General features: G+C 41.7%; 1 protein-coding gene across 2 annotated transcripts; it reads right to left on the minus strand.

Moving 5' to 3' along the window:
* Window positions 1-27,634, minus strand: ARPC2 (actin related protein 2/3 complex subunit 2). 2 transcript variants are annotated; one of them, XM_045559067.1, is made up of 11 exons: window positions 27,507-27,634; window positions 27,209-27,290; window positions 19,635-19,669; window positions 18,510-18,622; window positions 13,723-13,768; window positions 10,918-11,104; window positions 10,291-10,384; window positions 5,147-5,273; window positions 3,525-3,625; window positions 3,074-3,174; window positions 1-455 (listed from the first exon to the last, which is right to left on the minus strand). In XM_045559067.1, exons 2-11 carry the CDS (start codon window positions 27,280-27,282, stop codon window positions 431-433), a joined length of 903 nt encoding a protein of 300 aa, XP_045415023.1. In that variant the 5' UTR covers window positions 27,283-27,290; window positions 27,507-27,634; the 3' UTR covers window positions 1-430. The 2 variants fall into 2 exon arrangements, with proteins under 2 accessions (XP_045415023.1, XP_045415024.1); XM_045559068.1 differs by having other exon boundaries at window positions 27,209-27,577.

Below are 27,634 nucleotides of genomic sequence, written 5' to 3' on the forward strand. Positions count from 1 at the left end.
TTAAGATAGAAAGATTTTCTTTATTAATGACCCCAACCGTATTTCTTTAGATACAGGAGTTTTGAACTCAAATACTTAGGAGAAAACAAGTTAAGATTGCATTATCCTGCAACTCATTACCAGTAACATATTGCAAAGCGAAACAGCCTGGAAAAGAGGGTGGGAGGGAAGGGGAGTGAGGGAGGGAAGATAAAGAAAAGGAATTAAGTTGATCAAGTGGAATTCTTTTTTTTTTTAATTCTTGGGAACTATGAAGTCCTTGCAAGCACAGCTCGTTTCTGCAGATTATTTTCCAAACGTGTACAAAATGGAACCAAAATGGAGAATCCCTTAAGAACCTGAAGAGGTGCAACATTAAAAGCTACGATTATCCAGTAGCAAGTGTTCCAGCCTTCAGTTGCCAGACGCTTCCTCCTCCTATTCCCAGGAGTTAGCGGGATGAAAACGTCTTCCCCCTTTGAAAGGAGAGAGAAATGTGAAGGCCAGTTTCCGGCTGCCCCTTCCTCCCATCCCATACTCCCGGACTAGATGGGACCCCAAAGAGACACCAAACAAGAGCTGGAAAGTCCTAGATTCCTCAGGCAGAGGTGTTGGAACCACAGGGCACGGGCTAAGATCCAGTTTTCAGAGAATGGTTTCACCACCTCTTCCTTCCTATTGGATACTTTAGGGTACCAGGGAATATCTGTGTTAAGCACATAAAGACATTAAATGAACCACGTTAAATAGGAGCATCACTCATCTACAATTTCTGGATGGCCCAGATGTACCTGAATTTCATACTGGACTCAACTGTCTACCTTTCAGGGCTCCCAGACAGCAGTTCCTTATCTATCACCATGGGGACAAGAGGTTCAAAGCAATCCTCAAAACGTCCAAGGTTAAAGGCATTTCTGTTACCATGTACTGACTACACTCTGGCTTACAGAACACATTGTCTGGTTCTAGGTTTCTGAGTCAAGGCGTCCTGTTCTAGCCAGATTTCTCCAGAAGGGCCAGCTGGTTTCCAAAGACAGCCTGTAACTGGTACCTAAGGATATGTGGTAAAACAGCCTGGAAGCTCAAGCTAAGAACTATAGGAAATCAGGGCAAAAACCAAACCAAACCAAACCAAACAAACAAGGGTACTACATCTTTCCTGCCCTGAATGTCTCACCCACTCCAAAATGAAGGCACAATTTATTACCCTTCCCCCAAAATGAAAAGCTCCTGAGTGTTTAATTCTGGGCAGCATACTGGGGGTGCTGACACTGACTGTCAGCTGTTGATCCAGGGCCCTGTTTCTCATAGCAGGCCCACCACCCCATTTCACCCTGTCCACGCTTCTGCAGACTCCTCCTGCTCTGTCGTGTGGAGGTCCCAGCTTCCCCTGCTCATAGCTGAGACACTTCACTCCTACCCACCCTTAGTAACACGATCTGGTTTTCAGGGTGGATGCAGTTGTCTGCATCCCGCTTCTCCTTTCTGGGGCCCAACTCTGCCAAAGAGAGGTCACAGAACAGACAAGGCAGAGCTGGTCTTTTAAGTCCCAAGATGGTGGTTTATGGATTTGTTCATTTCAAGGATTCATCCTTTCCCCAGGTCCCCCAACAGGACAGGCAGCCATCCTTGCCGACATACAACTGCATTCACTTGGCAGCGACCCCCAAGACTGTCGGCTGGCTGTGGAATAGGGCAGTGGCCACTTGGTGGGCCTTCCTCCTGAATGGATAAGCAGTTGCTGGGGCTGAAGGGTGACGCAGGCAGCTTTGGGACTATTCGGATACACAGCCTTCCAGGCTGGTTGTGACGGGCCACCCAGGTCATCTCCTGGCATCTACTAAATTGCCTCTCTCTCTACCGGTGACAGCAGCATGAAATTGGCTGCCTCACATCTGAAGTCACTAAAGTGGTACCTGGTGAGAAAAGGACTCCATGAAGAGCAAGCAGGGAAAAGGGAAACTGCAGATGCCAGGATGAAGACCAGGTTCTTGAGGGGGCAACCAGAATACATGTGTCCCAGGGCACAGCCCTTCACCTGCCCCACCCACCTCGTTGGTCACTTTGCCCAGCTTAGGATCTGCCAAGAAGCTGCAGAGTAGAAGAAACAATGCTGCCATTTCATTGCATGGCATTTGGACACCTCTCTCTGAGCAGAGACTCCATCTAGACTGAACACCTTCCTTAGGCTCTGGGTGGCAGACACGGAGCTGCTACAGAGAAAGGCCTCTGCCTAAAGAAGTCAGGGGTGACTTAAACTGCTTTGTGTAAGTGTCTGATGTTTCTGGGACTGTAAGCCTCACCTATTGCTCAGGTACTCACATCCTTTCAAATGGCAGCAGAAACTAACTTGGTAGAAGCTGCATCACAGGCCAGGCAAAGGAGCGTGAAGCCCCATGCATACCACCCTGCACCAAAGGTTTGCCCCAGGAGTACTGGCTGTTGGCAAATACAATGGCTAGGAGGGAAGGCTTAGTTTATTATCTCAGGACCTTTTGTTCAAACAACAAAAAAGATAGCACATAAGCACGTATGACCTTATCTTGTGAACAGGATTTCCTAAGTCTCACCAGATGGATGGGAGACCAAGAACTAGCACCTTGCACAAAGACAGAACTCTCTAGGCTCTAGGCCACGCTGGCCTCTCTGGCACTCAGAGCCACACATTGTTTAGAACTCTGCTCATCATTTCCATCCCTGATAAAGACCTTCCTCTCCATGCAAACTTCCTGTTGAGAAGACGACCACGAAAAAGAACACTTGAAGGGTGGTGCCAGGCTTATTTACTCAACTAAATACCCTAAAGCAACTTACTCAATTTCTCCAAAGACCACGAGAAAGGCAAGACCAACCTCTCATCTAAGGCCCAAATAGACTATGGCTTTTTCGTAACAAGGTCCCCTTGCTTTTTTCCTAGCCCATTCAGGAGTGAAAAACCTGTTAATCCCATCTTCAGTCTATCTGCCCAGACCTACTGGCCTCACATGTAGCTGCTGTCCAGACACCTGGAGGGCCAGGCCACCAACACCCACGACTTCCTTCTTGGTGAGCTCAGAAGGGTTAGGTGGTCCTGCTATGGTACTGCCCTACTTACGTGATTGTTTTCATTTCTTTTTTCTCGGCATCTGGGCGTGCACGGTTAAGCACCTTGAGGAAGTCAGATGTTTTTGCCCGCATACGTGTGTGAATATAGGCCTGGGAACAAACACGACAAGTACTGAAGCAGAGTCATGTTCTAGAAAGACAGCTTTGTTTTCATTAGGAGATGTGATCAGGAAAGTTTGGCTGCACCCTGGGAATGACCTAGGCCATGCAGGGAAGCAGGAAGGTGAGGAATTTGGAGATAAATTCATCTCTCTGATATGGGGAGGTATAAGAGAAAGTGGCTTGATGAAGAAAGACCATGATTTCTTGAAGCCTCTGGAATTACCTATGTAAGAGTCAGATCCACAGCCTGAACTATAGGAACAACTTTTGTTAGGAGCTCTAAACTCTTTTGGGAAGACAGACTTAGAGCACAGGAGCTGAGATGCGGGACCCCTCACCTTAGAGCACTTGATGTGGTAGTGCAGGTAGTCCCGGAACGTGTGGATCAGGTTGATGGTGTTATCTCGAGCGCTGGCATTGGTGTGGCGAGGGAACAGCACTGACAGTGGGGACACAAACAAGGTATCAGGGTATAACACAAATGCCAAAAGGCCGGGAAAAACAGCAGCCTATAGTGAATCTCACTCTCTCTAAGCTTAAGTATAATCCACTTGTTCCAGCACTCCTGGGCTCCGTTAGGGTTTTGTCGAGACAAGGAAAGGATAAATAGCATAACCAGGGGATGTGCCCAGGAGCACAAAAGGAACAGCCCATGATGGAAAAACCCGGGTTTGACTCTGGCCACTCATCCCAGACCTGGATTCTGGGGCTGTGCATGCTGAAACCAATCCCCTGTCTGCCACACACCTACTGGCTTCTGTCTCTGCAGCTCGGCAGACCCATGGTGACATGAACTGGCTATGTGAGAAACAGTTTAGCATAATCTGAAGAAATCAGATTAGGAAATAAGGCTGCCTATCCTGGGTTCTTGGTGCTAAAATACAAAGTAAAGTAAGTCTTCACAGAAACGAGATACCAGAGAGTATCCCATATTCTTGTGAAAACCAAACACTAAGGTATAAGGACCGAACTCTCTTGGCAGCCCAGGCAGGAGGAGCTCCTCTGGCTGGAGCTGAGCAAAGTCCCCCTGTGCACCAGGCACCTGAAGACCTGCGTAGCAGGGCGTGGTCCTTTGCACCGGAGCACACCTGCACCCTTCTCCCCCTGGTGCTTTGGAATCCTCCGTATCTGCCGCACCTCCTCTACTCACTGCCCTCACCCACCACGAAATCCCCTGAGGTATCTCAAGCTTTGCTGAAGTGAAAAGGAATGCCTCCTAAGAAAGGCTGGGATTCCTGGGTCAGTTTGCCCTGGCCTGAAAAGAACTAACACCAAGTAGTTGATAACTGTATTTCAAAGAATCTAACGTGCTTATGACAGTAAGTCTGTCAGAATGTACAGCTTAGATTTAATGAAATATAGTAAATCAACTCTTTCATCACCAAAAACCAGGTATACATTCAGCACTGAGGTGAGTTAAATAAAATTTCACAAAAGGAGACATTCCAGTGGCATCAGGCGCAGCGTGTGAACGAGCTGCTCTTCCACACTGTCAGCTACACTGAATGGGCAGCTCATGAGGCTGAAGCAACAGGCAGACTCGAGTTCTCCAGCGTGTAACTGGAATATGCCAATCATGGCTGGAGCTCAGGCTTAATAACCAAAAAACCAAGAAATGCTGAATGACAGGGAACTCCCGTCCAGCTGCTTCATAATGCTTACGTGGCTCTATGCTTAACTACTGACATCATAGTTCAGTCTTAAGATTTTTCCTGAAGATTTAAGAAAAACGGAGAAATAAGAAAAAGGAAATGATGACTACACAAAAATAGCACATAGCCTGCTCTGTAATTAATGCTCTGTGATACCCTTCCTACATTATAACAATGGCAACGGGAACAACTTAGTATGCCTGCTTTTGCCCATCTTAAAATGTTAACCAAGATTCTGTGCAGATTTAGGCGTTCTGCAGTGTGAACTCAATAAAGCTGCACATAAGTGGCAAAGGCATCCTGCTCACCAAAGGTGATGTAGCCAATGTTGTCACCCACGGCGGCATCTGTGTCTTTCAGCTCCAGAGGAGGTTCCCTGTGACTAAAGAGGACCTGGGGGGCTGTGTGGCTGGCTCTGCGTCCTTCTTTGAACTCCTGCCAAGAGAAAGCAAAAGCAACCAGAAGAGAAGTGGGTGTAAGACAAACGGCAACCTATGCTATGGGGTTTGCCCTGTGCAGTGTGACCTTTGTAGCCCTTTGAACCAGACGATTAAAAATAAAACCACACCAAACCTGGAATATTACCAGTGCTGGCCGCTATCAGTGCACTTCAGATTTAAAAGGGAGGGACTGCGAAGTACTTAAAAGTCAGATCTTCAAAACATGATGAAAACACTGTTAATAATCCTTTTCCCTTTCTCTCTTTTTTCATGAGACAGGGTCTCACTCTGTCACCCAGATAGGAGTGCAGTGGCATTATCATAGCTCACAGCAACCTCAAATTCCCAGGCTTAAGTGATTCTCCTGCCTTAACCTCCCAAGTACCTGGACTACAGGTGCGTACCACCAACACCCAGCTAATTAAAAAAAAAAAAATTTTTTTTGCAGAGATGGGGTCTTACTATGTTGCCCAGGCTGGTCTCAAATTCGTGGCCTCAAATGATCCTCCTGCCTTAGCCCCCTAAAGTCCTGGGATTACAGGTGTGAGCCACCGTGCCCAGCTCTGCCCTTTCTCTTATTTTGGATCAACATAGGTGATAAAATTATTAATACAGCTGAGACTGTGTTAATTGCAAAGAACTGGTTAAATTTAAGTGCTGTTATCTTTAACCTAAGTCTTAACTCCTTCTATCTATGCCCCTAACGAGTCAACCAATTTTTCATCACTCAGCCCCACCCCCTTCTTCCAAGTTTCATGAATACCACACTTTCTCTGGGCTCTGGGTCTTTACATGAGTCTTGTTTCACTGAGGAATCTTATATTCTGTTAAGAATGCATCAATCAAAGATCTAGAGCAAACTTATTAAATCCTTTTTGGGGGCAGAAGACAATGAAGTTAAGAAGCCGAGTTGCCGTTGTGTTCCTAAGAAAGGGAGACATGTGTGCTGTGAGAAATAAAGTCTGATTTTAATTCTGGCTCTTGAATGGCCCTGGATACCACCGCCTTTGTATAAGAGCTCATCAAAAACATATCTATCCTCAAAGTACAGAAAAATGGCCAAGGGTATAAAAATCAGGCCATTCCTTCCGTGTTTCAATGTCTAAACTTCAGGCTTTCACAGTTCATGCATTCCTATGTAAAGTGATAAGGCTTTCCTCTCTCAATCAGATTTGCAAGAACAGAACTAGATTTTCTAGCAATGCCAGTAACACCGGACGATTCGAATCTAATCCACTGAGTGGGCCTTCCAAGATGATGGTTATAGGATGGCCAAAGGATGGCTATGCAAGGTCTCTCTGTCCTACAAGACGAAGCTGTGTGATCTGCAGTGCTCTTCCACTGCTGCTCAAATATTACCTCTTCCATAACACCATCTCCAACAGCCAGGGTAGGTGGCTGCTCTCTTGCTGGAGTTGTCATGTCTTTTCTACAAACCTCTACTATGACACTGTACTTATTCATTAAGGCATCTGGCTTCCCTACCTTTGGTTAAGAGTTCCTCATGCCCCAAATCCTGCTTTATTCTATTCATCTTTGTGTCTATTTCTCTGTTCTTCAAACAGACTATCTAGCACATAGCTTGCTAAGTGAAAGAAAGCACTTCTACCCTAGCTGATTTAGCAAAGAAGAAGCAGGGGCTGTTTCCATTGGCAGGTAGGAAAAATATACACTCACCAGCAAGCCTCCAGGAATTAGTGGCAAAGGAAAAGATAACACCTGAGGAGTCCCAGTGTCCAGTCTGGGACCTCACCCGTTTTGCATATTGCCCCTCAAGCAAGCACTACTTGGCTTCTCTAATGGTTGGCAGAAAATAAACGGTCATAAACTGGGTTACGTTAGCTCCTTTTTAAACACATTTTGTTCCCCAATAGCAGGGGAGGAAGGGAAGGAGTCAGGATCATCCCTAATGGAAATTCCCAAAGCAAAGCTTCTGAAATTGCCTTTCTCTAGAAAACATCTTTTATTCTACAAAGGGGTTAGGAAGCTTTCTAACTTCTACTGGTTTTACTCTTCAGCCTCAGAGGATCAAACAGAACAGATAAATAACCATCTGCATTTTTTTTTTATTAAATATCTTTAAGGCTCCAATTCACAGGTACATGTGGTATTTATGAGATGGGGGTATTTGTAAACCTGTGGTGACTTATTAGCAGTTTATCAGTTCTGCATATGAAAAATAATACATTTAAGATTCAGTCAACAATATGCTTCTGGCTTGGGACAATCCTTTGGATAATCTATGTCTTTGCTTCTCCTTGGTTCTCTTTCTTAAATAAAACTTAAAAACAAAAAACAAAACAAAACAAAACAAAACCCAAACAGCCCTCCTTCATCATTAGTGTCTTTGTTACATATAAACCAGCAATATTGCCTCTTTTCTCTCCCTCTGGCTAGGATGTCTTCTGAACATGGTATTATTTTTCTCTTCTGTCAAGGTACACTTTATCAGAAAGTTCAGAATAAATCCAAATATCTGTAGGAATTTACTATATGATAAAGGTAGTATCTTAAATCAGAGGTGTAAACACGGACTTTTACAAAATTCCTACCGGAACCTCAGTGCTTCCAGTTCAGGAAAACATCCTATAGATATAACCATGCAAACAGATATAGAGGGCCCTCAAAATAACATCTTCACAACTGTCTAAGAGGCTTATGTCTTGACCCTGAACATACAGAAACCAGTGGTTTCCATTTAACTTTTCTCAGTTACTTAGTTACTAGCTTGACTTTAGGACCTTATGATATGAAAAGAATTCTAGTTCATTATAAGCTAATCTACAAAAGCGTAACTGCTGGACCTATTGCTTTTCATGGAATGAGCGCTAAAATGATGCCATCTACCAGACTTTCTCCACCTCTCAGTTGGTATGCCTATAATCATAATACACCAACCGCAGCAGGAGGACACCCATGTGAGTGAGGAACAAACTTCCTTTTCCCTAAAGGTAATGAGCATCCCTAAGAGCCCGCCTGCCAGATGACCAGGGCAGGACTTGTATGCTGACCAGGGGATGTGCATGCTGCCAGGGCAAAGTCCACAAAAGCCCACAGCAAACACATGAATAACCATGAGGAACTTCAATGTTCCTAGGGTATGACTTTCTGTGCCAGGCATCCATCAGTCTCCTTTCTCCTAGAAATTTAAAATTCTAGGCCCAGGACAAAACTCAGGCAATTTATTTTTAGGGAAAACCTCAGAAAAGGTCCAGTTTTCTAAATTACTCCAGCCTCCAAATTTGGAAAGGGTGGCAGGGCAGAAGACTGGGCACAGCCTTTTCACGTTCCTAGACACCATCTGGCCTACACTGCACTCTAGTTAGGAGAGTCACTAACCAGAAACACTGTTAATGCCAAAATGGAAAAGAGGCTTTGTTTTGACTTTTAAATTAAGTGTCCAACCACAGGTACCTTGAGGAAGGAGTTTAAATTCATATGCACAGGCCAGGCACAGTGGCACATGCCTGTAAACCTAGCACTTCGGGGGTGGAGGTGGGAGGATCGCTTGAGGTTAGGAGTCTAAGACCAGCCTGAGTAAAAGTGAGACCTTGTCTCTACAAACAAATAGAAAAATTAGCCAGACATGGTGGCACGCACCTGTAGTCTCAGCTACTCAGCAGGAGGATCACTTGAGACCAGGAGTGTGAAGTTGCAGTGAGCTATGAAAATCCCACTGCACTCTCGCTCAGGCAACAGAGTGAGACCCTGTCTCAAAACCCCTCCTCCAAAATTCCCCTAAGGAGCAAATCTCCAGTAAATTCTCCAAGATAAGATCTGTTTAAAGTATAAAAATAAGTTGTTTCCTGGAATAAAATGGAAGACAGTAAAAAACTAGCCAAATCTAAATATACACTTCATAGGCCTTTAAAATTAGTCTGTCAGTCTGGATTTCACCCAATTTCTGAGCTACTACAGTTATCCCTGTCAATTCTGCATAAAAACACATGAAATGCCTGTCTAGAGGCTTACTTTCAGGATCCAAGAGATATGTACCTACATATATTTTTTTTCATCAAGTTCAGTACTTGCAAATGCTAAAGTGTCAGTATTCCAATTTTTCTGCATAGCGATCCTAAACTAGAGTTTCTGATTAATTCGCCAAAACACAAAACTTCACTAGAGATGGGTCAAATTGAGGATATCACTTTTGAAGATCTCCCTAGCCACTTAGCAGGCTACACGTAAAGTATCCTCACTGTTAAGCACAGCTGTCTTTCAACTCTATTTTGCAAAAAGGATTGTCTCAAAGTTTAAAAATCTTCATCACTCTGCCAAGGAACAGAATGAAGGATTTAAAGTTTTTAAAGAATTTAATCACTGTACTAGATTTTGAATGCTGAGCCATCTCAAAAGAAATCAGCCTGGACACCATCCCACCAATGAATTCTCTTATGTCCTAGAGCAAGCAACCAATTGGCTAGCAGACAACATGACAAAGCCACAATGGGTGTCTGACGACCTGAATGCAACTGCACCAAAAACCCAATTACAAAATGTCCTGTTAACGCCCATTATTCTTAGAAGATGAGCTGCTTCTGAGACTCTACGGTGACTCATCCCAACTCATGCCCAGTCTCTCCTCTGTTAGGTCAACAATTCCACTCAATAACACATTATCTACTACCTAAGAATTTGCTATAGACTCCATTCTGGAAAGACCTTAGGACTAAATCAAGCCAAGAGTAGACTTTGCTAGAACTCTGAGGAAATACAAAATGGTAGGAAACTCAACCAAGCTTTAGATCAAAGACCCCATGGTAGGAAGGATACTTAAATACTCAGTCATAGTATGTTTAATACTCAATTCTTCTAGTCCTGTCCTGAGAAGACTAGAACCACTATGAAAAAATGTAACATTCAGTGAATTCTGTGGGAGTTGTTTAGTTAAATCTTCAACAAGTTCCTGCATCAGCAGAGCTGCTAGTTCTCTTTTCTGTAATTATGGTGTGTTTTGGTGCAAAGGTATAAATCACCATGCCCTGGTTTCCCTCCACGATGCTACTCCATACCTGCATAAACACCTTTCCAATGACCACATCGTCGTCATCCTTAAACACTGTGCTGAAGACTACCGTGACTCTGTCCTTTTTAGACTCAACATACCTGAGGGGAACAAAACCCATGAAAGTTAAGTACAGCATCAGAATGGGGTTTTGTCAATAACTTGATCAAGTGAAGTAGAAGACTAAAGTCATAAATCTCTTAATTCATAAAACAAAGGTGTGCCAAGTGAGACTAGGTATTTATGGCCACAAAGTCAATGTAAACAATGCATGCCCCAAAAGAGAGGCAGGAGATGGACTGGGCTGCAGAGCTCCTCCCACACCCCCATCCATGGAAAAACTGTCTTCCATGAAACTGGCTCCTGATGCCAAAAAGGTTGGGGACGGCTGCCTTAAAAGAAAGCATTAGATTCTCTTTTCATCTTTTGTTAACTCTCAGTATCTGGAGACTAGGAGAAGTGCTCAATTTTCCCCCCTATCATATACATCTTGGCTTAAGGAATTTTATGAGAAAACATGTCACGGGAGTTCACACAACAGAATTTAAGCTTTGACTGAGCCATATTTCTTTCAGTAAGTGCCATCCTGGTGTGACAGCCACACCTGGACTTCAGGACCAAATTCTATACTCACATGGTCTCATCATCCCTATAATGGATAACTGCCCTGTTCTCTCCTTCCTTGCCTTCTTCTTGGAATTGGAAATATTTCTCAAAGACAGAGGCAAAACAATTTCGCTTCAACATGCCAGCCTGATGTACAATGGAATCCTTGGATGCAGGCAGATTTTCAAGGTCGTATAGCAAAGAGACATTGTATCCTGTGGGGAAAGAAAACATCCAGCATTTATATTTCAAAAAAAAAAAAAAAAAGCTTACTAATCTCTCCCAAGTAAACAGAGACTAGAGGCAATTAAAAAAAATTAGCATTCTAATAACATTTGTCGCAAGTGTCTGTACATTTAACCCAGGTAGAATGTTTTCTATTTCCATCTACCTCATAGTGTAAAATGAGGTGAAATTCTTTTAAAAAAAATTCTGTAAATAAACATAGCTAATTAACAAATGCTAAGCAAAAATTTGAATCAATATTAGATGACTGATTACAAATATGAAATGGGAGGGAGTCACGATCTGGAAATTTTGATTAGAAGTTTAGTGTTCCACAGACAGTTGTGAAGGGGATTACTGAATCACTTATTTTTCTGATAGTTTAACATGCCAAATGTCAACATGGTTAGCAGCTGGAGAGCTTTCTCATAATAAAACATAACCCGTTACATGCCATTGCAAACCCTTTGTGAGAGGAGGCAATGTAGAAAAACCCAAATATCTGCTCATATATATACCTCCCAATAGTTTTTATTTGAATACAGTGTAAAATTTTCCAGGTTTCTTTAATGTTTTACTTCCTTGGATCTCCATAACAATTCTCTAAAGTAGGCAGGGCAGATATGGTTATTCTCATTTTACAGAGCAAAAAAGAGGTTCAAAGAGGCAAAGTGACTTGTTGAATGCAGCATGATATACAAGTGTCGGGCCACTGTATTCTGCTGAACAGAAACTGGGTCAAATCCTGACCTTGAAAAACTGCCTAACTTCTACAACTAAAAAAAAGGGGGGGGGGTTTAAGGAGATGAGGGAGACCGTTGTGAGCATTAAAAGAATGTACAGTATTTAAAGTGTGTGGAACACAGTGGGTCATCATTACAGAGGGTGAAATCCAAGTCTGTCTCTTTATGGCATGTCTACTATGAATTTCAGGAAATAGGGCAAGAACGTTTGATTAAATAATCAAATGATTAATAAGTGCTAAAAAAGCCTATAGATGTTTTTACAAGAATATTTGTGTATTACTGAAGATCATTTCATATTGTAATCTAGACAACTGATAGGGATACCTCTACCAGAACCGTATGAATCTCACACTTCCAAATATCTCAAACCTTTATAGCGCATTGCTATTTTATTTCTTCCCCAAGAGCATTCCTGAGGTCTGTGTTTTTTTGCGGATACTCTTTGAGAGCATGGGCTGTCTAAATCTTTGCTCTGATAATGTTTAGCACATTTTTGGCACTCCAGTATTAAATAACATCAATCATCATTCCATTTTGGGTATATGAAAACCAGATAAGCACATAGAGTACAAGATGATTTGACTAAAAATAAACTATGATGACTAGATCATACTGATGATGAAGAGAAGTAAACATCCAGTATGGCCTGCTGAGTTTTCCAAAGTTGCCTAGACAGACTTATTAAAAAAGAGGAGAGATGCTACTTTCACATACTTTTACACTTTGCACTGGTATGAACACAGGGCCTGCAATCTGGCAATGTCTGTGCTTTAGCACGAGGTGGAAGAGAAGGCCCAGGGACAGAAACGTAAACTCTCCGTGTTAGGATCGCAGCTGTGACAAGTATGCCCAAGACTTCCAATGAGATCTTTCTGTCCTAGATCTGTTTGTTTCTTTCTTAAATATCTTGATTCCTCTTAAAGCCTTCACAATGTTATTTATCTTGGTTTTTATTTCTGTGATACATTTATTTCATTAATTTGGAGATTAAGATATTTCAGTATTCTTTATGGACTACCGTTCGTCAAAGCTCCTATCCACAAATACTCAGTAACAAGTTGCATTCCAAAGGCACCTTTCTTTATTAGAGACTTTGTTTCCAGAAGACACAAAGGTATTCTAATGGGGGTGTTAAGGTGGTGTCATGCTGTAAAAATGTCAAAAGGTGAGGTGAGGAAACAAGCTAGCCAAAGTTCAAATGATCGTACTTCTTGGTTCTCACTTTGGGACCCTACTAAATACCTCAGAATTTGAGACATATCACTGAATCACCAGGGTGAAAATGCTGTTTGGTTTTCCCACTTTAAACCTCCTTTGAAGCAGTGTAACATAGCTGTTCTACTCAAGGATGACATGGTGCTTTCAATTCCTCTGGCCATGAATGCAGAGATCACCTATTACAAGACTGGATTAAACAGGGGACTGACATTTTCTATTACTTGAAAATATAATAGTGTTGTGACTGTTCCTCTTCCTTCTCCAAATATGCAGTGTGCAGAAAAAGGTGTTACTGGGAGCTGAGGGTGGGAATCAATGTTTGCTCAGTCTTCTCAAAGGCATTTTAATCACCATGAGCAAACAAAGGTGGCCTTTTGGCTGGAAGATTAAGGAAGAGTCACTTGGCCCCATGAAGTAAATGTTAAAAATACCATACATCAATTCTGTACATCCCATGGTGTACCACACAGGACAAAGCAAAGCCCCTTAAAAGCTGTTTTTATGGAGGGAATGGGAACTGGACTTATGCAGAAATATCTGTAAAATAAGTAATATTTAAACAAAATCCTTTGGCTGAAAAAAACATAATACAATAGACACATGTCTTCCCATGTCATTCCATAGCTGCCCATGTAACTACATACCTGATTCTGGATTTACCAAGAAACTCCCGTACACCCTCTTTAATAACTAGGTGGAAAAAAAAAACAAAACCATTAATCAAAAGGCCATGATAATTTCATTATTTTTAAAGCAGTGTACTTGCTAAGCTCTTCCTAAGCCAGCATTCTTCCTAATTTTCATTTGGTAGATGGGAAACCAGAGACAAAGGGGAAGCAGATTTATCTAAGTCACCAAACAGGCTACTCATACAACTGTGATTAGAATCCAAAGGTTACCTTAGGATCTTTCAATGAAAGCTCTCCCTTTACTCGTTTAGGACCCGACCACACCCTTTATATGTTCTTTGTTCTCCAGATTTTACATTGTATTTAATCATCTTTTGTTTTCAAGAGAGCAGAAGGATGCCAAATGCAAAGGAGACAACAGATTATGTTAGTTATCTACTGAGCACAGGATAAGCCACTAACCCAGGTGAATGAAGCGATAAAAATGGGAATGTTGGGAACTGATTTCTGTTAGCCTACTAATCTTGTATGTTTTAAAATTACTTAGTGCATAAACAGCTTTTAAGGCAAAAGACAATGGATAACGGAATCTTAGCCAGCTATTAATATTGGTGGGTCCACAGAAGGCTGCACACTTTACATGTCTTTTCCCTTAAACCAATACTTACTCTGCTGGCTACTTTCCAGCTTTTTAAAATAAATGAAAAAACAAGAGACCCTTTTATACCTTCTGTCATGGTTTGAATGTCCCCTCCAAAACTCATGCTGAAATTTAATTGCCATTGTGATGGTAAAAGGTGATTAGGTCATAAGGGCTCCACTCTCATGAATGGATTAAGGATTAACGTCCATATTGGGGAGTGGGTTTGTTATTGTAAGAGCGACTTGTTAAAAAAAAAAAATAAGTGAGTTTGGCCCTCTCTTGCCCTTCCATCCTCTGCCATGGGATGACACAGCACAAAGGTCCCTGCCAGATGCTGGTGCCACACTCGGACTTCCTAGTCTCCAGAACTATGAGCCAACTAAGCTTGTTTTCGTTATAAATTATCCAGTCTGTGGCACTGTGTTATAGCCAACACAAAACAGACTGAGATACCTTCCTAATCTTTCTCTGCAAGTGTGACTGCTTCACCTGGTAGAAATTGCTCCTGGAATGACATGGTTTAAGAAACAAACTTTTTATTTTAAAAGGAGTAGTTCTGACTTAAATGTTGTGTGGGATACATTAAGCAGCAGAAAGGCAGTTATTTAGGATAGAAAGAAAATAAATATTAAGGTCACTAACAATCTAATAAGCTTTTTGTTTAAGAGGCAAAACACAGACATGGGTTATTAATAACCCTCATTAAAAACTCATAATTAGAGATTTGATGTCATCACTATTCCATAAGTTAAAACTGAGACTTAAATACTAAAAACTCAGTAGTACAACAGGCTGCAGGATTTTGTCTATAAGCATCCACTCAATTTCCAACACTACTGTACCACAAACACACTTATAATCCTTTAGTATTTCCTGAGATATCAAAAAGATAGGAGGAGGGTACTTAATCTATTAACATAGTAAGTTACCAAATTAGAAATGAACAAAAGCACAAACTTCGTTTTAGTTCTAAGAGTTATACGTGCTTATTTTAAAGAATTTCGTTAGCCAGAGAAAAGCACTGTGAACACAGGTAGCAGTAGAGTCGAACTCCATGTGAGGAGGTCCTGTCTTAGTCACTGCTGTGTTCTCAGCGCCCAGAGCAATACCTGCACTCAGGAACATGCAGTAAATATCTGAAGAAATATCAATGTTTTTCTTCTCATTTTATTTTCATGGTACTCTCTAGGTAGTATTAAAAAGAACAGGAACAAATCATCTATTTTATATCTCATTTGAAAAAATTATCCCTCTTATTCTTTCGAAGTAACTTAAGTAATGACCTGTAAATAGTCCATTGAACAATAATTTCTTAGTATTTCACATATTTATTTAACCATTTTCCTATAGTTGGAAGGAATTCCCCACTGGCAGTACTTGGATAATAGAGTAGAGCTCAAAGCATGAATCAATGATTACTTGCTTATACAAAGGCAAAAGGTAAGTAACACCATGTGTAGTTCCTATTTGTGATCACACAGGCACTGTGAAGTTATCTCTTTTACAGAAGAGGAACTGAAGGGAGGGGTTCAAGGTCACAGAGTTTGTCGGTGGCGCAGAAAGAGGTGACCTTCAGGTGTCCCACATACCACTTCTCCTAAGGAGTTTGGGGGGGAAAAAAGTAACATGCCTATCCCACAAGAATTTTAACCAGCATGCTGCCTCTGAGCTACAATTCTGTGTTGCATGTACTACTGGTACTAGGAAGAAGGAGAAATCAGATGTGGGAGAAACCACAGCCCCTAAGATTGAGTTTAATTCCAAGCTTACTTATTTAGTATTCTGAGATCTAAGAGGAATTTAGTGCCAAATTTATACTATGCTCAAAATTTATACCATGCTCAACTCCCTTTGGCAAAACCAGCAAACACTTCCCTGTTCATTTGCAATTTTAACTATGACTCACTTTTGAATTTGTGTCCCCTCTTCCACTCTAACACCAGGAGATGGGTGGAGGCAACCTACACTCATCACCATTAGACCTTCTCAGCCCAGCAGCAGAGGCGTTCTGCTTTTGAAAAGGGCCTCTGACAAAGTAACAAGCTTCCTGTGGTTATCACAGGCTGGTCACTGTTTAACCAACCCAAGGAGCCATTTACTGTGCATTCTGCTCCAACACTGTGAATGTCACTTACTCCACTTGAGTGGGTGGAGTTGGTTCTTTGACCCTTGAGGTAGCTAGAAGAACAACACTGTGTCCTGGAGTTCCATTGTAAGAAAAGCACAGAACAGAAAGCAGATTTAAAAAATCTAGCTTAACACTTCCTTTCCCTTGCAGGACTACTATTACTGTGCCTAGACCTTTCTTTGTTTTTAAAAGAGAAAACTGAGACAGGGTCTCGCTGTGTCACCCAGGCTGGACTCAAACCCCTGAGCTCAAGCAATCCTCTTGCCTTAGCCTCTCAAAAGTAGTTAGGACTACAGGTGTGCACCACCAGGTCTGGCTTGCATCTAGATCTTTAAAGAGAGAGGATTGTCAATGAAAATGATTATACAACTTAAAAATTGTATGTTTAAGTCTTTTTTGGGGGTAGTTCTTGCCACTTGTTTCTTCTTGCTCGTTATCTGGTGAAAACAAGAATTAGCCACTATCTTTTACATAACATTCCTTCATAAACTTCATAAAGGACTAGGTCTTCCTCCTGAAACTTTTCTTTTTCCAGTAAAATAACCCTGAATCCAAATTCTCTAAATATTTCTTCTTTCCTTGAACTTATGGGGCAAATGAATCGTGTTTGAACAACTAAGGGAAGCAACTACCTATGGCTTTGGGTATTTTGTTTGGTTCAGACCAATTTTAATTTTATATAAAAAAATTTGTCAAGTTTTTGATCATATTCCTTTACAAACAGCATTTTATTACATAAATTTTAAATAATTCAAAAGCTACTACTCTTTTCAGAAAGAAAACAGAAATGGCTGTATATTCATTCAACCAGATTAAGTAGAACCTAGTTTGTTAAAACTAAGATATTTGAAAACTGATTCAGGAACTGAGTCATACTTCCTGCTCTAAGACCCAACCACAACGTGCACACACTGGTGTAATAGCGTTTTCTTTCTTCCATAAATGGCTCTCCCCAGAGCAAATATAGTTCAACAGGAACCAAACCTGCTACTTTAGCCATTGAAAGAAGCCAGTGAAAAAGGCACAGCCATCAAGAGTTTCATAAGGTCTGGACATCCCTTCTTATTTCCCTTAAAGTAGTTATAAGGAAGAAGAGACATTTAGAGAGGCCAGCTCTAAAAAACACTAAATTAAATATTTAAAGGAAGGTTAATTGTTCCTAAACTTCTAGAATGAGAAACTAAGATTACAGAATTTAAACAAGCCAGAAGTTATATATCTGCCTTGATAACGTTACAAAAATGGAAGAGAACCTGTCTCATTCTTACAATGGCTATTTTTGTACTGGTCAAGGAAAATTATTCTTTGCTATGTTTTCGGAGAACTAAAAATGTTTTTGTTTCCACTGTTTTACAAAATCCTGGTAGCATGTAAAATTTGAAAAACGGCAGATCCTTTTAAGATTTTGATAATGTTATTAAGCTTTCGTTAGAGAACATCTTTACTCTTCAAGATAAAAAGCAAGCAGGCAAAGAGCCAAAACCTTTTCTGGGGCCGGGCGCAGTGGCTCATGCCTGTAATCCTAGCACTCTGGGAGGCCGAGGCAGGAAGATCGCTGAGGTCAGGAGTTCGAGACCAGCTTGAGCAAGAGCGAGACACCGTCTCTACTAAAAATAGAAAGAAATGATTTGGACAGCTAAAAAATATACATAGAAAAAATTAGCCGGGCATGGTGGCGCACGCCTGTAGTCCCAGCTACTTGGGAGGCTGAGGCAGTAGGATCACTTGAGCCCAGGAGTTTGAGGTTGCTGTGAGCTAGGCTGACGCCACAGCACTCTAGCCCGGGCAACAGAGTGAGACTCTGTCTCAAAAAATAAACAAACAAATAAACAAAAAACCCTTTTCTGGGAAACACACATCTTTATATCATTATGGGAGTCGAGTCAAGAGCCTCTAGTTGGGCAAGCAAGCTGTCCAGAGAGGCCTGTGCCAGAGGGGTCATTTAGTGCTACGGCTCTCCTATGAGTAGCAAGCTGCCAATAAAAGGTGAGGAGGAAATAAGAGTTCTAAGAAGAATGATGTGGAACTTACCTCATCAGCACCATGTGCCTGAAGTTCCTTGTAGAATTTCAAAGAAATACTGACCATCACTTTTGTTTTGTCTCCATTAGGATTTGAAATATGATAGAGGACCCCATCAAAATCTGTAAGGAATAAATAAGACTGCTAAACTTGGGAATGGGGAATGATATCTCAAGGCGCCTACCTTGCCGTAGGCCACAAGAAAGACCCATTATAAGAAAGCATATTAAGTAAAATGGCATTTATCTTAAATCCATGTGGGACATACTGAGACAGAATTGCTGAGTACCCATCTCTTTGCTCTTTATTAAAATCATAAATCTATGTTTTGTTTCTTTTTTAGTCTAGTCAAGTGAATTTGTGGGAGTGGAGAAGGAACAAAGAAATCTGTAACTGGCTGGGATTAATTAATTATAAACACCACTGCACTCAGACCAGCCTACAAAAGCTATACTTAATCACATACTGGTGCTGAAAGAATTTTTTAAAACACTTTTATTTGGGATGCACTTTAAACATGCATATAAGCAGAAAGAACAGTATAATGAACTCCCATCCCCATCATGCAGCTTCAAGAATTATCAACACATGGCTAATTCTTGTTTCATTTAGAGATTTCCCCTCGATAATTTATTTTGAAGCAAATCCCAGACATCACATCATTTCATTCATAAATACTTCAGAATGTATCTTTGGAAGATAAAGAACACAAGGTTATGTTTTTAAAAAACATAACCACAATACTCCTCCCCTGCCTAATGCTTCACAGAACGCAGCAACATGTCCCTCTGACTTGCTGAACAGGTCTGCAGCACGTTCTTGTTTCCCTACCACTTGAGTACTAGGTAAACTAAGATTGATGGCTACTTAAAAGATAATATAATGTAATATTTCTAAATTTAAAAAAAGCCTTTGTTGTATTATAAATTAAACCCAAACTTCTAAAATATCAGCAGATAACTTTACATGGTCATCAATGGATTAAATAGATGAGATGGTCGTCTGTAATAAAGAGCTCAGAAAGACTTGACAAGTGATAGTACCCACAATGTCAAAGCTTATTTTAGGAACAATTTTATTTTCTGTTTTTTTATATTACACCTTTCTTAATAAGATTGAGAAAAAGACACTTACCTGCAAATGTTACTTCTACTGCTTCTGGTTTGTTTCTATAAAACAAAACAAAACAAAGGGCCCTTAGTTAAGCTGTGTTGCTGCTTGTGTTCAAGGGGAACTGGAAAGGCTCCTGAGCTTTACTTAAGATTGGACCACTTTGTATAAATCTGAGATTACTGCCGATGAGAGCACACAATTCATTTTTTCATGCACCTGAACCTCTGGACTTGTTTAAAATGGAAGATAAAGAAAAGATAGCTATAGCTTCTGTTTTTCACCTGCTGTTGAATCTCTTGCCATTATTAGTGCTTACTTTCAATTCTGAATTCCCTAAGAACATCATAAATACATGTCTGTACATGTGCACCACAAAATAACATCTTTTGGTCAATGCCTCCCCCATAGGATATAGTGATAGGAGTAATACATTCAGCAGGAAAATGGCTAAGTATTATATAAAGCAGAATGGTTGTAATTTGCATAAAGTGAAAGGATGACTTTGGGCAGTAAAACAAAACAGCAAGTTCTATTCCATTTCAAAAACCACCTGTAAGTCTTTCTACTCATCTTTCCCTCTTCCTTTACATCACCAGAGTACTCACTCACCTTCACGAAGCCCTCTGGTTCTATCCTGGTTTTGTTATTAAATTCTAGCTCTGCACTTACACAGAAAAGTGCTGTACAAAAGACACTGTGAAATCACCGAGAATAGTCAAGACATCTGTTTTACAACTTTAGCTTTCTCAGGCTCATGTTCTGGTACAAACTAACATCATGAATGCCTTTGTCTTCTCACCTATCATCAATAAAATGAAAGAATACAAATGAACCTATTTACCTCATGGAACTACTACAGATAAAACAAGAGAATAGATCTGAAACAGAGCATCCTGGAAGGCAATGACTACTTAGTATCTTCTGTGTGATTTGCAGCTTAGCCTGCACATGACCTACATTCTACCTATGAACAATGATCAGTTAACCCTTGGTGAAAAGTCACTTTATATCATCCCCCCCTTCTCCTCAAAGCTAATGACAGGAAACAAATGAAGATTTTCCTGCTTGCTGCCTATAATGCAGTGATTCCACTTTGCTTTATGGGCTAACAGACAAGATATACACATTTTCACATTTATTTCTGCCTAACTTGCTCAAGACCTCTCAATCAAGTACATATCTTATGCTATCTCTGCTTTCTTACCTGTGAAAGGAACCAAGACTGAGTTGCCCTCCAGGGTTACTGAGAAATAATGGAATATATAACATGGTTCATGACTGTTAAAAAGCTGATACAGAGGTCAAGCAATACTTTTCAAGGAAACTGGCTTCTATTAAGCACATACTAGCCCTTCTGAAAATCAGCCTATATGAATCATATACCAAGTTCCACGTGGTTCTCAAAGCCATTCACACGTGACTTAGGAAAAGCATGTTGGGTGTCTCTAAGAATGGAAGGATCAAGTGGCTTTATGGAGAAGCAATGAGTCCAGAATAAGAGAAAAGAACTAGATGAAAATTTAAATTGCTTCTGAGCTTTCATTTTGAAACTGTAGCCAGGAAACAAAGGCAATGAATGGCCAAAAACCATTTCTCACCTCTAGAAAACAAGAGCAAAGGACAAAGAAGTGGAAACATTCAGCATGGCCCATCTGAATGAAATATCAAGAGGATAACCAATGGGAGGAAGCACTGAAGCACATTTTCCTGGGGAAGGTTGGCTGTGTCAAAGAGTCAGGAAAAAGCCCATAAATTCCATCACTTAGTAGGTGATTTAATTTTCTCTTTTTTTTAACACAGTTAAGGATGGATGAGTTCCTCACTCTCCCACTTCTTCACCAGATCTGAAAAAATCAACTGTTAATAAATCTTAGGGTTCCAAGGCATAGACATTTTGACTCTCTGAAATTCTGAATTTCTCTAGGTATAAAGTACCTTCTCCCCAGCAGGAGAAGTCACAAGATCGATCCTAAGTGGTTTGCTGCCTGACTTAGGAATATCTGTCAAATCACTGCCATATTTTAGTTTACTATTTATGGCTGCACAAAAGGTTGTAGAGGAGAAAGGCTGCTGAGGAGAGCATTAGGCCCCAGGAGACTTCATGAGAAGTCACCTGGGAGTTACAGAATGCCATGTCCCAACAAGGAGACTGAGTGTGAAATATCCCGTGTAACAGGATTGATTGTTTCTCCAGGTGCTTGTTATTTTACTTTTGTGGTTTAAAATCACAGAGACACAGGAGCAGACTGGCCTGGAGGAAAGCATACCATTGAATAGGCCAAAATGACAAATGGTTAAGTTATTAAACATCTGCTAAAGTTTCAGATGCCAGGAATCAGTTTAATTACAGAAAAAATAAGTCCTTCAGAGTTCAATTAAGTTGTCACTTACTGGCTGTGTGACCACAGGCAATGTAACTCAAGTGTCACTGAACTTCAGGTTCCTCTTCTATAAAATGGGGCAAGACCTACCTCACAAGGTTGCTGTGAAGATGAATTGAGATGATATATGTACAGTAGTCTTCTCTTGTCCGTGGGGGATACATTCCAAGACCCCCAGTGGATGATTAAAATTGCAGACAGTACCGAACCCTAGCTGAGGAACACCAAGGTCACCTTTTTACCTAAAGAAAGCAATCTACAGCTTCTCTTTGGCATATCGAAATTGCCAGCATCACTACTCTTGTTTTGGGCCATTATTAAATAAAGGGTTACTTGAACACAGCACCACAATGTTGCAATAGTCGATCTATAGTGTGGATATGCTGGACAAAGGAAAGATTTATGTCCAGGGCGGGACGGTGCAAGATTTTATTATACTACTCAGAACAGTGCACAATTTAAAACTTACGAATTATTTATTCCTGGGATTTTCCATTTAATATATTTGGACTATGGCTAACTGCAGGTAACTGAAACTGCAGAAAGTGAAACCATGGATAATGGGGGACTACTATACAGCAAAGTTTCCCAACCAGTGCCTCCTATTTAAGTTACAGATATGGTGAGATAATGATCCCATACCCCTTAGGGCAGCCAGTGGCAGGATCCTTAGGTTAGACCATTTACCCAAATGTGCCATACAAATATGATCATGTTCTATGTGTGTCACATGATAAACAGGGTCAAGAATCACAGTGAAGGATGCCTAGCACAGTGCTTGATACCTAGCAGTTACCCAAGGCCTACCCTCCCCAACCCCAAGAGCCCTAGTTTTCTCCACTGTAAATGGGATCTACTGTCTGTCACAAAAGATACGCATTTTGAAGTTAAATGAAACCCTCTTAAAGCATATAGCACAATGCCTGGTTCATAGAGGGTTGATAAATTGGTTTTTCTTCTAGATGGAGTCAGAGGAGACCAACTGTGGTTGGGAGAGGTTTTAGGATTGTGGTAACTCCCTGAATCAGGAATTGCTTAGCAGTACAAGGAGAAACAGGACTCCTACTAGCGCCAGTCTGTTGTAATGTCTGGAATCCTAGAACAAGCCAGCTGGGTAAGTCCTCAGAGTTACTGACTGGACAGCCCAAGACACTAAAACACATTCAATCCACTCAGATGGGTTTCAAGAGCTATTCTTAAAATCCTTTAGAAAAAAATTTCTTCCATCCTTTTTCCAAGGAAGCTTCTGGAATGTCAATAATCAGTCAAAAATGGATCATATTAGGTCAGAGGTGGTCCTATTCTTTGCTAAGCCATATCTCAAAAAATATGGAGAAAAGGAGACCTAAAAGCCAATTCACATAATGTCAGAAAAGTGATAGCTCCTAAAGAAACCAAGAATTATTCTATCTGGCTTCATTAATTCCTTCAAGAAACATTTACTGAACTGACTCTATACACAACGAGGATGCTGGCAAAACAAAAATGACTAAAATTTTAGATCCAGCCCTTAAGGAGTCATCAGTTTGGTGGAGTGCATCTCTGGGGCCAGAGGGCAGGCAGCAGTGTGTAACTATAATGACTTGTAAAAAGACCAACCAGATCTTCTTAGCAAGTCAGACACTACATTCCATTTCTTCTAAATGTTAAACAATGTCCTAATTCCAAATCATTTCAGACCAGCCTATCTCTCTGAGGACATATGCAACATATTCGGGAATGAGAACAAGCTATCAGCAAGATGTAATTTATGCCTTTCTCAAATTTCTCTTCCCATAATCCTCGCCCACCCCAACTGGCACGGCTTGCGTACTGAGCTTCACTCCCCCTCACTGTACCACAGCTCCCCACAATGTGCACAGGCTGTGGCACGGAGCCAGCATACACTTAAAATCAACAGCAATTTGCATCTGACAGCATTTCCTCAATTTTGGACTCCAGACTCTAGCTAAGTTGACAGGCCTAGCTTCTGAGGCTGAAAAGGTTCTTGGTGTGCATACTAACAAAAGAATTAAATTAATTTGCCAGATTACTTCTGCTTTAATTAGGGGTTTGGGTAAGAATTCTTAAATGAAAATGCAATGCTGTTGATTAGACCTGTGCATGAGGTTATTTGCAGTGTTGGGGTATAGCTTTTTAATCACTCACATTCTCTCAGTTTGGAGGCTGTTGGGAAGACAATTTACCTATAATTATCACTTTATGAGGATATATGGATCATTTGAATAAGCCACTCCCAGGAGTGTGACAGGAAAAAGTAAAAAGCAATTTGTTTGGAACAAACCGTAGGCTTTGTTGAACTGCCTCCAAATTAAAAGGTTATCATAACCAAATGTATTCTTGAACAGTTTAGATGACAGAACTGCTTTACTCAGAAGGAAGTTTAGCTTTTAGTAGGATGTCACAGGCAAGAAGATTCAGCAAGATGATCCAAGAGGCATCATTAAAAAAAGATCAACCTCAAAAGGAAAATTAATGCAATGCACTTTGAAGTATGTGCCACAGAACTATTTTTAAGACTATCTCATGCTTTCATTTTCAGTAGCTGGAACAGTGCTGTCCAACAGAACTTTCTGCAATAATGGAAATGTTCCACATCTGCGATAAGCACAGCAGCTTACTAGCCACACGTGGCAACTGAGCACCAGAAATGTGGCCTGTGACTGAGGAACTCAATTTTAAATTTATTTCACCTCAATTAATTTTTACTTAAATTTAGCCAGCCACATGTATGTATAGCTATCTTACTAGACATCCCAGAGGTAGAAGACACATTCTGGAAAGGTTGCTCTGAATTGTACTTTCCCCAACTGGTTTATTCTGAGAAGTGTAAAATTCAGGGTGGAGCTGACATTTCTCAGCAGGTTCCCACACTGGCAAAGCCTTTCAAATCTCTTAGGTTTCTCCTCCAAGCTACTCCCTTTCTTTAATGTCTTGCTCTGATTCTCACTCCAACACCTCACCCCTTAGCTCCTCCATAACTTAGCTATTAGGCTCTCTGAAAGGCCCTCTTTTTCTGTTGCTGCCTGGTGCTGAGCACTGGTAGAATCCCATAAGTGTTTATGATGATCACACCAGGCAAGGCTTTGTTGAAGTTCTCCTGTAGGCATAAGCCTTGATAAATATTTAACTGCTTCGCTCCTGCCTCATCTTACTGGGATGCCTGAAAACTTATACACTTGTTTTAGGCTTCTGCTTAGGTGTTAAAACTGTAACACTAGGAAAGCCCTATCTACTAGGCACCATATCATAGTATCTTTTCAAAGACTTTCAAAGTAATTTCAGCAGAATATTTTGAGCTCACTTATTGAAAGTCACATCTCAAAGGGGAGATGGGCCAGAATAAAAGCTGAAACTTAGCACTGCCCCCCAACATTCAACTTTGCTACAATACACACCTTTGTAAAAAAAAGTCTTGGAAGTTGTAATTTATGTCTTCCAGACTTGAGGGCCTAGTTTAATCCCTCTGAAAGGATTACCTGTTATTTTTAAGAATAATTTTCTAAAAGAAAATAATGGGCCACATTTTAGAATCACAAGTTATTAATACACAAATAGATACATGAATGCACTCCTACAGTAAAAGGCATGCCTCTACTTGAAAATACATAGCCATTTATCTTGTAGATCAGCTTATAACCACCCAGGTCTCATTCTTTGCTAGTCTGGACCTGAGGATGCATTAAGATCAGTTGTGAAAATGCAGAAGTTAATTCAACTTCCTCCTGTGTGCTACACTGCTCAAAAAAAGTACATAGCAATCACCCAAAATAAGACCTGGGCTGATTCACTTGAATATTTAAAATGCAAAGCAACTGGTAAGAGGGGCTGAAGATAAGAAAGAAGCAAGTCAGCTTAAAATATAAGCAACTGCAGCTCCTGGCAGGAAACAGTACTGCTCCCTGCACACATTACTTCAAGGAAAGTAGTGCTTTGTTTTACAGACAAAAATCTGCGGCATTATGAAAGAGACAGGACACACACACAATATATTCAATTTAAGCGGTGAGTTAGTACTCTTTTTTATAATGCCTTTTAAGCCATAAGTGCATTATTATGACCACTTAGAATTTCCCTTCCACCAATCCTCTCTCATCTGTGGATCTCCAAGTACTTTCCTATTACTAGTTCCCAGTTCACCAGAAACAGTTTGCACTTATTTCCTCAACTGTGAAACCAAGATGTGAAGCTCCATCCTCCCAGATGGGGAAATGAGGCAAAGGGATTGGCCACAAGCCACCAAAAATTAGAAGCTAAAACTCTCGGCTCATGTTTTAAATATATAAGAAAAGCAAAGCAGCTTTGGGGGAGGAGGTTGTTTGTCTTCTACTGATTCTTGTGTTTGACAGAGAAGGCTGCCTTGGAAATATGCTCTATGCTTATCTTTAAAAAAGACCAATCATAAGAAAGGTTATCTCAGAACTTTACAGATTCTGGAGGTTTTGACGTGTGTTAACTGGGCCACGGTTTACCACAGAAGAAATCAAAGACCAAGGGTCTCCTACAAGAATTTAAAAGATAACCAGATAAAGGATAGTGGGTGGGGAAAGAGCATTAGAACCTCAAAAGAAAGATAAGGCAGGGGTGTGGATCTTAGCTTTGCTTGAGAAATATGTAACAAAATGGCCAGTGTCTCTCACGGTAGGGTTCAGGGAAGGGCAACTAGAGAGATCGCATTTTTCTGCCTGCAAGACTGGGTCGGCTTTCAGTCTTCCCTCCTGCTCCTTTTAGAGGACATGGGGGTGGGGAACTAGAACGCTGGTGGCGATCTGGGCCTGCATCTTCCCTCCTCCAGTCCTGGGAATTCCTGAAAACTCCTTCCAACCCAATTCCAAACGAGCTCTCTCTGGGTTCAGAACAATGTCGGGGAATACGGAGGGAAGGGTCCCCTTCTCGCCCCAGAGGGCAGTAGGCTCCTCCAGCTCGAGTTCCAGCCCAAGCTGCCCTCACGTCCCACAGGTCTCCAGCCCTTTGGCACGCACTCTCCTGTCTGTTCGCTGCTTCCGCATCCCTCCTCCGAGCCTCTCCCCACGCATCTCTGCCCCTCTCCCCGCCGCACCCAATCGCCTCCCACGTCTGTCCCGCCGGGGCAGCCCCTACACCCTGCCAGGCCTCCCATCTTTCTCCTCCAGGTCTGCGGGGCTGGACGACCCCACTGGGGGGATTCGCTGGGGTCAACTCTGCCTCCCCCGCAACCCACGGCCGCGCGCTCACCCTGCGGCCGCGTTCTCGAACTTGAGCGCGAGCGTCTCCTCGATGATGCGGTTGTTCACCTCCAGCAGGATCATGGCGGCGGCTGCCCCGAGCAGGGGAAGGAGAAACAAGGGCGGGTGAGGGTGGGTTAGGGAAGGAAGGATTGAGGGAGAGGCCCTGCTGCCCCCTGAGGAGGGGGGCTGGGTGGGGTAGGAGGTTAAGGGAGAAGGGGAAAGGGATCGGGGTGGAGGGAGGGGGAAGACGCACGCGCTGGCCCACGCACGCACTGACTGTGGAGATACCCACCCACCCAACCGACCTGGCCCCAGAAGCCTGAACCCGCCTGCCGAGCCGCCGCCGCCGCTGCTGCCGCCTCACCGGGAAGCCTGGTCCCCGCCCAGCCCCCGGCTCTAGCCGGCCACTTCCGCTCTCACACCCACTTCCGCT

This window comes from Lemur catta, chromosome 8, assembly GCF_020740605.2.
Source record: "Lemur catta isolate mLemCat1 chromosome 8, mLemCat1.pri, whole genome shotgun sequence".
NCBI lineage: Eukaryota > Metazoa > Chordata > Mammalia > Primates > Lemuridae > Lemur > Lemur catta.

Coding starts and splice junctions, on each gene's coding strand:
- ARPC2 (XM_045559067.1), bottom strand. CDS start 27,282: ATGATCCTGCTGGAGGTGAACAACCGCATCATCGAGGAGACGCTCGCG. Junction 13,769..18,509: donor AGGCACATGGTGCTGATGAG/GTAAGTTCCACA, acceptor TTTTCCACCTAG/TTATTAAAGAGGGTGTACGG. Junction 3,175..3,524: donor ACCACATCAAGTGCTCTAAG/GTGAGGGGTCCC, acceptor GTTTGTTCCCAG/GCCTATATTCACACACGTAT.